This window comes from Misgurnus anguillicaudatus, chromosome 22, assembly GCF_027580225.2.
Source record: "Misgurnus anguillicaudatus chromosome 22, ASM2758022v2, whole genome shotgun sequence".
NCBI classification, from domain to species: Eukaryota; Metazoa; Chordata; class Actinopteri; order Cypriniformes; family Cobitidae; genus Misgurnus; species Misgurnus anguillicaudatus.
Window position 1 is genome coordinate 31263209 of NC_073358.2, and position 16252 is coordinate 31279460.

The following is a 16252-nucleotide window of genomic DNA, read 5'->3' on the forward strand; positions in this document are numbered from 1 at the left end:
AACTGTTATCAGAAAGTTTGAGTTAACAAGTCCACACATTTATTTATTTAAAATAAATGCAACATTTTGCTTTCATATAATCGCACAGGCTGACTGCGCGATTGCGTTTGCGATGCGATTAATTGTGCAGCACTCACTATCCAACCCTAATAAAACACACCTAAAAATCCTAATTAAAGGCTTTAGTATGATTTGGAAATGACATTTAGGTGTTTTTGATTAGGGTTGAAGCTAAACTTTGCAGGACAGTGGCCCTCCAGGACCCAGGGTTCCCCACTACTGATTTAGGGCTTCTGCACCAGCAGGGGGTGCTCACACCAGTATAGTGATGGGGACCATAGCTGTCAGCCCTCCCGTTTTTTCCGGGATTTCCCGTATTTTATCATGCTATCCTGCCATCATCCCGTTTAAATAATTTCTCATATTTCTCTCGTATTTTTAATATTTCTATAAAACATCCCACAGGCCGTATTTGAAGTTTCCCAAGGGAGGGTGGAGGAATGACCAGAGGATGATGAGCTGCGCGCAAAGCTACAACCACCGTGCGCACCTCCGCACACTCCATGCATACATGGTTACACAAAGTAACACATTTGGATGTGCGCGCTTAATGCGTGTGTTGTGGTTTTTTATAACTCTGCGTGTTGGGAAACACTGCTGATTTACTTCTTAACTCATAAGGTGTTAAGAAATGCAGCGTGTGCAACTAGGGCTGCAGCTATCGATTCTTTTTGTAATCGATTAATCTAGCACGTGGCTGTAAAATGACGTGGCTGTAAAATGTTCAAGCATTTGGCTTTTATTTCTAAAAAAAAAACAGAGGTATTTGGCTCCAAAAAATAAGCCTATTTATTTCAATTTTTACCCATTTAGTGTTTATAAGTGCCAGTACCAACAATTAAGCACTTTAATTTATTAATATGCACAACAGGTTTCATGCTGTAATCTAGCCCTGACATCAAAGTAAATATCTGGTTTATGTACATTTCTACACCTGCAGCATTTACCATTAACGTTAGGCTACTAACATATAATATAGCATTTCTGGGGTGAGCCTATTTGCTATGGTAACAACCTGTGTGTGTGCGCGCATGTGCACCTGTGTTTGTATGTGTGTGCACGCGTTCTGTGCGTGAGGAAGAGTGACACCCCAGTCAGACGTTCAGTTGCTTCATTGCATTTTGGTATGGCAGAAATACATACATTACTTTTCAATAGAACGCTGCATTTGGTTTGCATCACTTGCATTGCGGTGCATTTTAGGTTAAGAATCCGTTCGAAAAATCACAACATCACGTCCCGCTGTGTACAGGGAATGCATGCAGCTGAAATTATTGTTGCGTGGCTACATAAACGTTTAAGCATATGTGATGCATTGCGCAATCGGTCTGACTCGCGTGAGAGAGAATAACTTCCTTATGCTAAACTCCAATAAGACAGAGATTATTATTATTGAACAAAATATGTCAGATTACAAGTTGCCCATATATAATTGCACTGTGGTGCCGTTTTTTGGTACACATACCTGTAAAGTGCATGCGTGTGTGTGAAGGGGTTCTTTTTTAAGCTATACTCTACTGCAATTGAACGTGAATACGAAAACATCAAAGCTAAACATCATATCTAGTCAAACCGCATAACGACATCGCTACAAATTCAGAATGGGATTAAAATCAGCGGACCTTGTTTCATCGACGCTTGGTGAAACAGCAGTGGATGTTTTCGGTTCAGATGCTGAATGTAATGATCCCAAACTTTAGACGTTCTCTCTCTGGCGTTTATGGACATATTCGCTCTCCGCCATCGCGCCAACTAAATTCAAAATGTACCACGCGCTATGATGTGCTTCCTGAACATTGAACGACGGTCCGTGTGAATCAGTTCTCGGGGCGTGTAGTGCACGTCATAGGAATTTAACGAGGCTTCGAGGCAGAATTTTTGCCTCAAGGAATTTTTTAATCGAGTTAATCGAGTAACTCAATGAATCGTTTCAGCCCTATGTGCAACCTAACAAGTCTCTTGCAAATGCGAAAGCCATCAAAAATGGTACGGGGGTGGGGGTGTAGGTTAGAGTTCGGGATATGTCCCTTATTTTCAATTGCAACCAATTTCAATTTCGAAAAGCAAAGAGAAGCTACGGTAGCTGCCACAGGACAAATGTGTCACCATCTTAGACAATGTAGGGACAAAACTTATTCTCTAGAACAGTTTGTCCATTTAGGGCTACTGTAGAAACGTGGCGGCCACTTCCATGTAAGGAGACCTGCAAGGTTTATAGAAAAAACGATAAAACAGTACAATTCGTTTTGTAAGGTTTTTATACAGTGCTGATTATATAGTTATGTTTATTATATTTCTGTCAAGACATCCTTCTAAAAGTCCCACATTGCACCTTTAAATCATGGTGATAAACAGTGCACTCAGAACGTATTCAGAACCCCTTCACTTTTTTCAATTTTGTTATGTTGCCGCCTGATACAACAATCATTTAAATATTTTTTCTCATTAATTTGCACTTACAGTAGTTCTCCATAACGACAAAATAAAAACAGAATTTTAGAAATTTGTAAATTTCCTAAAAAAGAAGAAAATGAAATATCACATTTACATAAGTATTGTAGTACTGAGCTTTAACTGTAGTTGAAGCACTTTACCAGCAATTACAGCCTTTTTGGGAATGCCACTTCTGGAACCTTGGAAGGCAGTTCCTTTGACCTCATGGCTTGGTTTTTGCTCTGATATGCTTTGAATACTTTCTGAAGGCACTACATGCCACACAAATTTTGTATTTTAAAAATGTAAACATTTATTGCCATAATAGTATTAATACTGTTAGCCATTTTGCATAAGAGTGCTTATGACTGTAACGATGCGTGTTGGGAAGGACAACGGAGATGAGGGAATTTCAATAAACACTAACTTTAATGAACAAGGAACTAAATAAACATCAAACACTAAACATCAAAACAATAATGTAGACCGGACAAAGGACTGGGAAAAACAGGGAACTTAAATAGTGGAGCTGAAGAGGACAATCAGGGTGGACTTCAGGGTAGAGTGGGGGATCTGGGCTGAGTGCAGGAGTTACACAATCTTGCCAATAAAGTCAATTAAATTGAATTGAAATTTGACAGGGGGTGCTGGGCTAAGTTTAGGAGAGCCAGCGGGTGCTAAGCAGCGATCAGGACAGCAAGCGGGCGCTGTGCTGAGTTCAGGAGAGACAAAGGGCGCTTTGCATCTCACAGAGACTTGGAGTGTGAGCATGCATCTAATTGGGAAAGCTAAGGTGGTCCAGAAGCACCCTAAGGCCAGTGCCATCACTGCCGACACAACTATCTCTACAGTAGCTCTGGCTAGAGTTAAGGGTAGAGTAGGAGCTCTTGGAACTAAATAAACATACAGACGAGGAACATCAAACACAAAACATCATAACAATAATGTAAACTAGACAAAGGATTGGGCAAAACAGGGGAACTTAAATAGTGGAGCTGACAAGGGAAATGGCTGCCAGGTAAGGATAATTAAAGACTAGGAGCAGGTGCAGGAGAGTGAGGGATCCTGGGAGTCAGAGTTCATAGGGCGATGATGGGGAAACCGTAAGGGAAAACACTGCAGGCAGGCAGACAGACTGGGATTCGGACAATGTCTACTTTAATTTTAAAATAAGACATTTTCAGTTTGTAGCACACAAGCCACATAACATACAGTACTATTTAATAGTGCCTGCCTATGTTTGTCCCTAATTTGCTTTTATTTTTTTTATCTTTCTTAGTGTTTGTTTCCTTTCTTACTTTATACCAAATTGACTGTTCATTTTTACAGTGTGTAAAAATGTGCATTCTGTACAAGGCTTTCCGCTTTTATCATATTACTGCTATGCTTAATTATGTTCATTATTTCAATGTGTGTGTGTGTGCGTGCGTGTGTGTGTGTTTGTCTAAAGTTGTTATTTTGTTATATTCATTTTTAAATTATACGGCTAATTGATTCAAATACAGTTTTCATGTCAGTGGTTGCATAATTTTACATTTACACCTACATGTGTGCGCTTTGCATAACAGTGTAATAGACATCAGGGGAAAATATCAGAATTGACCGCCTTCATCAAACTAATTATACTGTGCAAGCACACACAAGGTTGACCGCCATGCATACAAATTACTAACACAGACAGGCAGTGAATTAATGTATGTCATTAAAGAATGAGTTCTGTGACTATAAGCTGCAATCTGAGAACAAAATGCCCTAAAAATGTGTGGCCATGTTTTGCAGATGTAACTGCTATAGCACATTATATGCTTGGCTGGCTATCCATAAGTTTCAGCCTGCTACTGTAAATGCATTAGCTCTTGAAATCCTCTTATACTGTAGGTGCATTTATGACCTCTAAGTGCAAAGTGTGTATATGCCTGTACGGTAGTCCACAAGAATGTAATGTGTGTTTATGTGTGGTGTTTGCGTTTAAAGCTTCCCTTATGCTCCCCCCTTACTGCATGATGGCCTAATGTAAACGTAACTGTTGTTCAGATGCAATCTACGCTGATCAACATAGATCTGATACATTGTGCCATATGTTAATTTTTAGATTTCACAGATGTGTACATACCAAAGTTCTATTTGAGCAAAATATGAAATGTATATGTAACGAATATAGAGTTTGACACACACATTCTTTCTTGTGGAAATGTATGTAGTTTTATTCAAATGTCTTGCTTATCAGTTGAACCAGAGGCCACAGAATGTTACGGCAGATATGGATGCAGATATCATGACAGATAAAGCTGAGAGGAGAATTAAACACAGCGTGTTGTTGTGAGGGCATCCCTCTGGCTGTTCTCAGATTCCAAGTAATGCTGTGCGATGACACATACTGTACGCATAAAACACAGCATGTGTCTACCATCTCTGAATTATTGCTCTTATTATAAACATTTCATTCTGACCAAACCCCAATGCCTTCATGTTGTAATAAGCCACCCCACACGCATATGCTGAGCAGAGGAAGGGTTGGCTGCAGAGAGACTGCGGTGTGTAAAATTAGCATGTTGGACTCATTGAAACTTGCTGCCTGCCGCTCTATCATATCAAGCATTGTGTGTGACTCACTCACACCGTATCCAATGTCGTGGTTGAGTCAGTTTCATAAGACCTTTTAAAGATACAGGACCTTATGTCATATTGAACTAAATAGCTTACTCTATTAATGTTTCAATTGTTAAAGACTCAAATGTTTGTATGTGATTCTGTGTTTGGATTTGGTGAGAAGGCTTATTAATAAGATGGGGCACAACTCAACGCTTTTTGGTTTTGGTTCAATCATTCAAAAAACCTAGCATTAGATTATTTGTATTTTACAAAGCAGCACATTTATCTTTGCTGTAAATCATCAAAGTTTGTTTCTAAAAACTGCCGTTCTCATAAAATTATACTGAAAGTGCAAACTTTGCATTAGTGGGGTTAATTGTAACAGACAGAGGGTTTGTTGTAACAATCGTTAGAAAATTTCTTTTGAACCCCAAAAATTCAATACTATTTATACATATGGATATTTTTGAAAGGACTGCACAATTATGACAAAAAAAACTGAGAAAAAGACAGAAAGTACAAACCGCTCAACGCTGTGTAATTATGCTTAGTTAAAGGTGCCAGAGAATGCATTGATACAATATGTTAAATTGTTCTCTGATATCCACATAGAAGGTATGTGACTTTATTAAAGCTGCGGTCGGCAAGATATTTTGATCATGTTCACTGAATCCGACACTATGTCCGACAGAACAACATAAATTAGATTGTTTAAGAAAAAAATCAGCGCTTCTAGCTCCATCTAGAGGCTGTTATTTGTTTTGCAAAAATCCACCGCTCCCAGTTCATTTGGTCCAATCATCGCAGGGCTGGGTAAAATCTGCATGTCAATCACAGTTCCTGCACGTGCCAAAGATCCTCCCTCCCCCTCGCTAGGGATGCACCGATTCGATATTCTGGATCGGGATCGAGGCCGATCCAGCATTTTTTGCTGGATCGGATATCGGACTAACAGGACCGATCCAATTCCGATACTGCGCGTTACCCATGGTTGTCACTGACAAGCATTAAAAAAACGACAAAGTATTATAAAAGCACCATAAACGTTTTTATGCACTATAATCAAAGTAATCTTACACTCAATAGCTTCATGTGAAGGAACAAACGCACATTTAAAGATATTAGGGATGCACCGAATCCAGATTTTTTAGGTTCGGCCGAATCCCAAATCCACCGAAACCGAATACCGAATCCTACTCGCATCCTTATTCCATTAACACAGTAAAGCACATTAATGAAGTAAACAACGTCCACAGCAGTGTATTTTTCATTTTATTTAATTTTAACTGTACATTATGCCAGGGTGACAAGTTGGAAAACTATTTTGACAATTACCATAAGCCTATGCATAAGAAAAGCGATGCGTTGCGACACGCTCGTTTTTCCAATAAGCAAGCAGCTCCGCGCTGAAAACTATATACTTTGAGTTAGAAGTTCCGCTCGTCAATGTCACAGTCTTCACACGGCCGTCCAATTATAGTGGAGGAGGGGCGGGACATTACCACAGCAACCAACCGGCTCACAGCTGAAGCATCACTGCGACCAAGCGCTCGGCTGAAAAACAGCTGGCATTTGGCGTCCTCAAGGCGTTTTCAGCCGTGTTTAAAAGTTTTGGTGTGTCCAGCCTCTAAGGCTCACCGAAAGAAAAAGCTCATCTCCACGTCAGCACCCGATGTGTGTAATCAACGGCCGCGTGGCGTCGACCAGCGTAGCGCAAGCCTAGGGTTCGGTTCGGTGGAAAAAAAATCTAGGATTCGGCCGAACCCCGTCAAAAAGCCCAGTATTCCGCCGAATCCGAATCCTGGATTCGGTGCATCCCTAAAAGATATTAATGTTCACAGAAACACTGTAACTTACTTGCAAACTGAGTTAATCCACTGGTGAAGCGGACTGAAGAAACGCGTCATTTAACACACGCACACACACACACTGCATATAACTGTAGGCTTTATTAAAGATCTGATTTTATAAAGTCTCCGTATGCTGTTGGATGGATGCAATTCAGTATGTGCTGAGCACACAATGCATCTAAACTCTTTGTGTTTTAATAGTTATAAAGTTAACTTTCCATTGCGGAGCGAGGATTCCCATGTAAGGATGTTCTAGTGCATTAATGCTGCGCCCAGGAAGCACAGTATGATTCAGACGCACTCACTATGATTTAGGCGCATCAATTCTCCACCCGGAATGTGCATAAAAGGTCCGGTTAAGTGCATAATTCCCAAAATAACCATCTGGATACTAAAGCTTTTTTACTGTGACTTTTTGCGCAATTAAGGAAAATATATTTAGCATACTTATTTGATTAAACATGCTTATTTTATTTTCTCCTAAATACTAGATTTAGCAGAAAGCACTATACACATTTAACATTTTGTGTGCGTGTGTGTGTGTAATTTAAATTGTTTAAGAAAAATACAGAAGTATCGGATCGGCAGGTATCGGTATCAGCCGATACTCAGAATTTGAGTATCGGAATCGGATCGGAGATGGAAAAAGTGGTATCGGTGCATCCCTACCCCTCGCGCGCATTACAATATTACATGCATCCACCTGAAGTTCATACCGGTGTGTTGGATTGAACGCAGCGTGATGGCGGAGAGAACATTCACTAACAAACTTCCGATTCCTTGGTTAACAACCAGAGCTAGGAAAACAACCAATAAAAAGAAGGAAACAAAGATAGAAAGAGAATGTGTAATAAAACTAGGATTAATATCAGACCGGCATTTGAAATGTGGAGGAATCTAAGAGATTTTAAAAGGTTCAAGCTGGATGCAGAGTTTGCCACATTTCTTCTTGACAGGTAATTGTGCTTTATCAACCATTAATTGTATTTCTGAGTGTTTTGTAAGTAATCTAAGTGTTCTTGCTAAGTATGTTTTTACAATAATACTGGTGCACACGCACTGACAAGGACGAGCTCGAAAGGAGGTTCCTCGGTGGTAGTGGGGAGGGGCATGAAAATGGTAAACACATTTAAAATCAGCTCAAACCTCCAGACTTGCCAATGGCAGCTTCAAGTGCAAAAATGACCCAGAGACAGTTTTACTAGTCCATTTACAACCCTGGGATTTTTCTTTAGAATAAAATGGTCTATTATTGCCGATTAGCTCTAGTCTGGCTAACACCAGATCAGTCTCATATAGAATGAGACGTGGTCTGGGAACCATATGCTCATTTTCTCGTATTTGAGGCGTGGTTTACGAATGCCCAGAGCCGTTTATTGGGCGCTACGAATGTCTATCAAATGCGTCTGTACGTAGCTCATATCCAATCGTTTCGATTATACCAGATGACGTATGTAGAGCGACATCAATTCAAAAGTAAATGACTTTTATCGGATACGAGTGCACACAGCTGAAAGCTATGCAACTAAACCGGTAGCTGTATATTGTATTGAAAAGCAACACATTTTACAACCACAGTACAGGCATAATGACAATATGATATTAATAAATACCACTTACCATTTATAAGTTAATTGTACTTCGTGGACGACGATGCCTAGCAGGTTGGTCCTATAAAACTCTGTGGTTATCATGTCTTGCCATATCCAAACATCCTTCTTGGATATGAAGTTGTTTAAAGCCAAAAGTTGCTCTTTTTTAAATAAACTTGCATTCAAAGCTACTTAGAAACTACTTAGAAGGCTGCATTGAAAAGTAACTTTGCGTCTTATGTGTTATAACAAATAACAAACTGCTTTGGTGTGTTGCATAGACGTCGTCATCGTCTTGCTGCCCCCTCCCCATTCTGTGATTGGTTCCCTATTTTTTAGGGGCAAAAAAGGTCCATAGTTTCCATGCTAGACTTGCAGCGTGAATAAATTTGGCAGCATGGGAAAACCCAGACTATATTAGCTCTGCTCTGATTGGTTGTTTTACAGCAAGGCTCATGAGGCTATGTCAGTAGCTCACAATAAGTAAACAGACCTTATATGTTTAAGCCTGTATCAGACGAAAATACAGATTTTGTGGAATAACCAATTGTTCAGAGATTGGAAATTGGTGTTTTTTTTTTCAGTATGGACCTGCTAAACGTAACTGTAACATCAATGGTAGAAATTCACCCTAAACTGTAGCGTATAGCATTAACTAGCATAAAGCACTAACTCAGCAGTCACAATTTTATTTTTAGCATTGTAGGAAACAAGGAGGAAACAATCATGTTTGATGTCATTACCATGTATAGAACTCTATTTATTCATCTATGCCTGTAGGTGAATACAGTTTTACATTCAATGGCACCTTTAAACAGGGCCAGATTAACACTTTGTTATACCCTGGGCAACAATATTCAAGGGCCCCATCATCACGACCCCAGGATCACCATAATATGGTCATATACAGAATATATTACTGTATTATACACTACATATACTCAATACTTCAAATTCTAACTGTCATCAGGTGTATTTTGATTTACAAATATTTAAATGCTCATACAAATACACTACTATGTCCCCTATCAAAGACATTCACTCACATATGATGCTATGAAAACAAAATACATCAGCATCTGTATAATCTCCGGGCTGTAAACATAAGCTGGCGGTGTAGAAAAGTTCTGGCTAACTTAGCTGAGTTGTCCTCGTCGTTGACGGAATCTGACTTAACAGAACTTTTTAATTAATACACATTTAAGATGACCATGGATTAACTCTAATTTGCATAGTCATTTATATAAAAAGCTTATTTTTTTGCATATAGAAGCATTGTCTAAAAATGAAAAAAGGCTTTTACTTAATTATTATTACAAGACCATCATATAGCCTAATATTAGACACCCAAACCAAAGTGAAGAAAATGATCTTTAATTTGCAAGTCTGAACTGAACATCAACGCAGACATGAATTTCCTCACAGAAGTTTAAGATCATATAGGCTACATCTTGAACGTATGTATAAATGAACACAGAGAAAGTAAGTTTAACAATGTGAAGCACAAGCAAACATTCGGAAGGCAGCTAAAAACCATCAGGACATAAACACCGGCTTATTTTATTTTATTGGAGCCTTACCTCCAGAAAAAGTAATAAACTGGATTGATGATTTAAATGTTGTTTACTCACATGTGCGTTGTTAACTCTCCGGATTTTATGTTGTGCACTGCTTCACTCGTTCACTTTTCCACATGGTTGGTTTGTTTACAGTGTCGCGTGAACAGCTACACTGCAGGTTCGACTTCATTTGGCGCTAAGCAGACCTCTTGATGATGTCAAAGTACCGCGAGAGAGATTCAAAGCAGATTTCTCCATGTGATAACTGGAATCGCTCTCGCACTACTTTGCTGTCACTCGCCTGTGGGTTCTCTGCTCCCCACATAGACTACACCACTGTTTATATTTTACATTTTCTGCGTTTCTTATGTCCTTTTCCTTTGTTAATTTCCGCTTCGCGCTCCCACTTAGCTTCTCCGTGTCTCGTTTTTTTTCTGTTGTACCAATGCCTTGCGTCACGTAATGCTCGGCGAACCTTTGACCCACCTCATGCGGACTGACCAATGAGGAGAGGGTCTTAACCTGAGGCCCTCTCTTCATTGGTCAGTCCGCATGAGACTCAACCGCTCTCAACTCACGTTCAAAGTAATAAGCGGAGCGTCTCTCTTTGCAGCGCAAAAGCCCATGTTGACAGTTTGTTTAATATAAAGCGGCGAGCGGGAGATTACCAGATACCGTATTTTGCTCGTGCCCTTGCTGCCCTGGGCCCTTTGGAGGTCATGGGCCCCTGGGCAATTGCCCAGTTGCCCGTATGGTTAATCCGGCCCTGCCTTTAAAGGAATACAATTGGGTCAAATTTCGGTCGATTTTTCCCCTCAAAACATTCCTAGGAAAAGTCCTGATATGGTTGTACTGATTATTTTATCCTATTTTCCTGTGATGTGTTAAGAGTGATTGACTCTTCTCAGAAGCTTGTCAGATCCGCTCCATTCGCAAATCATAAATATTCAACATGTTGAATATTTACAATCAGAAACCCTGTTGTGTGGGGGGAACCATGAGGACAAATACACGCTGTAGATTTACACATGGCATGAAGTGATCAACAATCAGAATGCGAGCTGATGAAGACAAAAGAAACAGAGTCATGCCACACTAGGCATTGAAATGGAAATCGTCTAAAAAGCACTCCACAAAGTTTCTTTATGCCCATCATTCGCCTTTTTTATTTACTGTTAAGTCATGTTTGACGGCGAGAGACTTTGTGAGATTTCCTGTGTACTCAGTCAAAGGGAAGGGAACTGTTTGTGTTTGAAGTGCTGTCATGATCACAAAGCGTCAGTCCACATACTAAAGAAACAAAACTGTTAAATTGTTGATATATTTATCTTCTTGTCTGTGGTCTCTCACATTTTGAAAACCTGATAAGATCACCACCCCCTTACCCCCACTACTGTACATACATCAAGTGAATATGATTAGGACATTTTTACAGTACAGTATGTTCTGTGTGTGCCTTATATGGAAATAATCTGTTTTGTTGAATATTATTAGATCGACATTTCTTCTATGTCAGTTTCTCTTTATCTTTTCTTCCTCTTTATGCATATAAATGTTCATCGGTTCAGCAGTGTTAATATTGATTGTTTCACTAATAAGGAGTGCATACTCTGGGGTATAAGTTTTAGCTCAAATACCCCACAGATCATTTATTATAAAAATTGTTAAAATTCCCACTTTGTAGGTGCAAGCAAAAATGTACAGTTTTTTGGTGTGTCCTTTAAAATGCAAATGAGCTGATGAAATGCAAACACTGATTGCAATGATAGTGGTTTGTTGAAATTATAACTCGGCTGTATAGTATAGTTCGTAACCATAACTGCCTAGAAAATTGCAACTTTTAATTTTCCGTCGGCTTTAGTACACAACGTAACTACAGAAGCGTCAAGTCTCTTTGGTTAATTTTAAGCGCGATGCTTTTGGTTTAATCAGATTCAATGGATTATGCTAAGCTGTGCTAAAAGTGGTATCGCCAGATCCGGAGATCAGCTGAATGGATTCCAAAACGGTAAGAATCAAATTTTTAACTCTAGGGGAGCTGGAAAATGAGCATATTTTTAAAAAAAAGTGGAATGTCCCTTTAAAGTCACAATCATTGTGATCAGTGTTTGCATTTTTTCAGCTCATGTGTATTTTAAAGGACACACCCAAAAACAACACATTTTTCCTCACACCTACAAAGTGACAATTTTATCTGTGTGGTATTTTGGGCTTAAACTTTATATATGCACTCTGGGGACACGAAATACTTATTTTACATCTAATCTTTAAACCTTTAACACTTTTTTGAGTCAAAGAAACTCTGGCGTTGTGTTAAATATTTTAAACTGTACTGTGTTGTTAAACTAGTAGGATACCTAAATAGTTAAACCTAACTCTAAACAGTGTGGAATTTAGAATCCCTTCTAGTGTTATTATAACACTATTGTGATTCAAAGACAAACGCTGGCCTAATGTTAAACATTTTACTATCTTGAAAGTGTTCATTTAAAAGGCAGGATAGGCAGGAATTATCTAAAAAACTTTTTTACAAATTTGTTTAAACTGTCTTTATATACCAATACATAAGTAAAATGTAAGTACTCTGAAAAGAGAGTATAAAACTCGAGTGTCTGTAGACCTCTCACCACTGTTTTAAACACAGCTCATTTTTTCCATTCGGGACGAAACAAATGATTGCCTTGCACGACTATCACTCTCTCTCGCGACCATTGCACCACCCCTGTTGCTATGGGATCTGTCCACACATGCGCACAACCAATTGATTTGAACGTGCACGAGGCACTCTAGGAAGAGCAAAAGTATGGCAGAGAAAGACCATTCAGAACACACAGTACCTGTATATCCAGTTGGCGAAGGCAAACGAGGCAAAAAAGGAAAAAACGAAGAAATCAAACTTTTTTCTGTGCACCTGTAATACCCTCATATGTCGATTTGTAAAGTTTTATTATATTTGTGAAAATATATGTGACATTTTTATATTCAAAATGTCACATAGTTGATGTCACCCCTTGTGCCCTTTGACCTTTTAAATAAATGCCCATCAAAAGGGCATTCGAAGCAGCTCCTCTGGCATTTAGCTGTATGTGCGCCTGTATTTGTGTCTGTTTGTTGTCACAAGGAGGTACTGTACCATATAGCACACATCATGTGAACTGAGATTTTAAGGAATTTTGTGGGGGCTTTAAATGATCATAGTAAAGTAAAGCTTTGTTGCAGTGATTAATTTCCTTTCTCTTCTTTTCCTCTCCAAAAAGCCTCTTATTTTATTTTCATGGTAATTTTTGGCTTTTGTGTCATGGCTCCATTGTACTAAAACTGTTCTGTGTTTTACAATTCATCCAAAGCACTCTTCCGCAGTGTAGGCTGATTTAGATTATGGAAATGTTTCCTTTTGTTTTGTTTTTTTAGTTTCACATGCTTTGCTTTCTCCATTTATTTCCCCCTACATGTCCTTTTCTCTCTCTCTCTCTCTCTCTCTCTCTCTCTCTCTCTCTCTCTCTCTCTCTCTCTCTCTCTCTCTCTCTCTCTCTCTCTCTCTCTCTCTCTCTCTCTCTCTCTCTCTCTCTCTCTCTCTCCTTCTCTCTACTTTAAATCTCTAGTCGCAATGCCATTGATTCTCTTTCTGTCTCTCTCTATATATTTCTCTCTATATATATTTGAAGAGTTTGGTTCCAAAATGCAATAAATCCATTTTGAAATGTTTTCTATACCAAGAAAGTGACGATGAAAACCACTATTTTCTGTTACAAACTTTCACACAGCATCTTTAGGTTATAAAAACATAAAAAATTCAAATCCATAACTTGATTTTCAAAGATTTATTATAAAAACTGATTCTTTTTTCCACAAAATGCAATAAACCCATGACAGTTTTTTATTTCAAAATGCTATAAATCTATTAAATCAATGTATAAATGTGCATTCATCTTTACCATTTTATATTTATTTAGTTGACTAGTGGTATACAATGATTAAAAAATAAACATTAATGGCATTAACCAAAACACTTACTTTGTTATATTGCTGCAGTTATACTTGACGTCGTCTCTTTACATTTTTCACAGCGATCAGCTGTAAAATGTTTTGGTCCTGCTCGATTTTCGTTGACTTTGAGTAAAATAATGTAAAGTTTTTCTTAAGATCCTCTGGGGTCAATGTGTTAGCATGAGAAGCTTGATGCTGTCGGGAGAACAAGCACCCGAGTGCCATCACAGTTTATCAATACAATTAAAGTATTATTTTGTTTTGTTTGTTGATCACGAAGTACAAAGTAGATGATGAAAACTATAGGACTCCGTGTACTCAGCGATCCGCCATTGTTTGTTTACATTGCGTGACTGGTGGGCTGTAATTTCAGGAATGGATTTATTGCATTCTGTAAAAAAGGATGAGTGGCGTTTATCGCATTTTGGGAAAACAGGGAGAAAAGATGACAGAATAACATGGCGGATATTGGATTTTGCGTAAAATTAAGAATTTACTTTTAACTACTGACCTGATATAATACTGATTTTGGCAGTACTCATTTTTTTCAAAAATGGCGTTTATCGCATTTTGGAACCAAACTCTTACACCTTCAGTGAATCTAGCATTACAGAATGTCATAAAAACACTGCACTGTGTATTTTACGTGCATGTATTTACACATTGTGTCTCTTCGCTTCAAGTAGGATGATGGGATTTGTGTGAGTGTGTGAATCCATTAGAAGGAATGCTGTATCACAGGCATGTGCTATTGGGAAATGTCAGGTCTCAAGGGTTTTAAACCCCCAGTACTTATTAAAACAATAAGAAATGCTTCCTTAAAACCCCTAAAGAGCACCTGTTCTGAATTTTAATTTTACCTTTTATTTATGGCTGTTTATTAAACAAAGTCTGCAAAGGTTGCCAAAGCAAATTGGGTGCTATTCTAACAGAAAATACTTTCCCTAAACTATCAAGTGCCTTGTTTGTATCCCTATCATTATTTTAATGGAATACCAATGTGACAATATCACATTTGCATAAATGGCAACTTTGGCCTGCCTTTGAAGGACAGCTAAGTGAGTGATTTGGTTATGTAAAGGGATCTTTTTACTGCTTTTTTACTTTTTACTGTGACCTTCCAAAGATAAACTAATAATAAAATATAAAACATTGGTTAACATTTATTTTAACATAATTGGACCACATTGATATAATCACAACCTCTATTCGAACCTCTGCCACTGGTGTCTGCTCAGATAGGTGCATGATCTTGTATTACAGCTTTTCAAAGTGCTTAATATTGTGAAAGGAAGTTTCTTAAATGTTCTGTCTGGACTTCTGGCTTTCCAAGATCAAGGCATACCATCTGCCACACACACATGCAACTACTGTATCATAATCTCACACACATATGTAGTTTCTCTAGCTGCAGTGCAGCTGCAGTCTGTTTTTAGCAGTTTGGTCTGGCAGAGACAGAGAAACAGGAAGAAAGAGAGACTGAGAAAGAAAAAAAGATAGAAAGAGAAAGACCAACAGGTGGAAAACGTGGTAGAAAAATGTGAGGAGGAAAACAAGGTGACTAAAGAAAAAGGAAATGGGAGAGGCTCTGTGTTCTGTTGCTTAGCAACCAGCGATGTTCAGTCTGGGGGGATGTTGCAGTTTTACTGCAAAGACGAGATTACATCATGTCAGGTGCAAGTGAGTGTCCCCCCACACACACAGACTTCACTAAGACAGCTTCTCTTTTATTACGTGGTAACTAGACATTCATGTGTCAGATCAAGTGATCAGTGCTACTTGGGCTAGCAGGCCGTCACACAGGACTTGCATGTCTGTGATTTCATGTAAATGCCTTTTGCCATAAACAAAATCCTCTGTGTGTATCTGTATGTTCTCTAACACATTGGTTTATGAACCGCATAGTTTGTTTATATTTGCTGTACTATAATATTTCATTCTGATTATGCCGAGATGTCACATGGTGTATCTGTGCTTCTTCTTAGCTCATTTCCAGTGATGCAGATGGGGCCATACAGAGAGCTGGAAGATTCAGGGTGGAAAATGGTTCAGTAGATGAGGTGAGATATCATCTGCATACCTGCATACGAGACACATTTAAAAAATGTTAAGTATGGTAAAACACGTTTTGTGTGACATGTGCCATGAGTATGAACATTGTGGATTGCAATAGATAGTA

At 38.6% G+C, this 16252-nt stretch overlaps 1 protein-coding gene across 5 annotated transcripts in view; it reads left to right on the forward strand.

Annotated features, from left to right (window-relative positions):
* The window catches only part of garnl3 (GTPase activating Rap/RanGAP domain like 3), an 83998-nt gene that overhangs the window by 27596 nt on the left and 40150 nt on the right, over window positions 1-16252 (forward strand). For all 5 annotated transcript variants that reach the window (XM_055199584.2, XM_055199582.2, XM_055199586.2 and 2 more), the window contains exon 3: window positions 16059-16133. In XM_055199584.2, the coding sequence (XP_055055559.2) occupies window positions 16059-16133 (75 nt within the window). The remainder of the gene's footprint in view (window positions 1-16058; window positions 16134-16252) is intronic.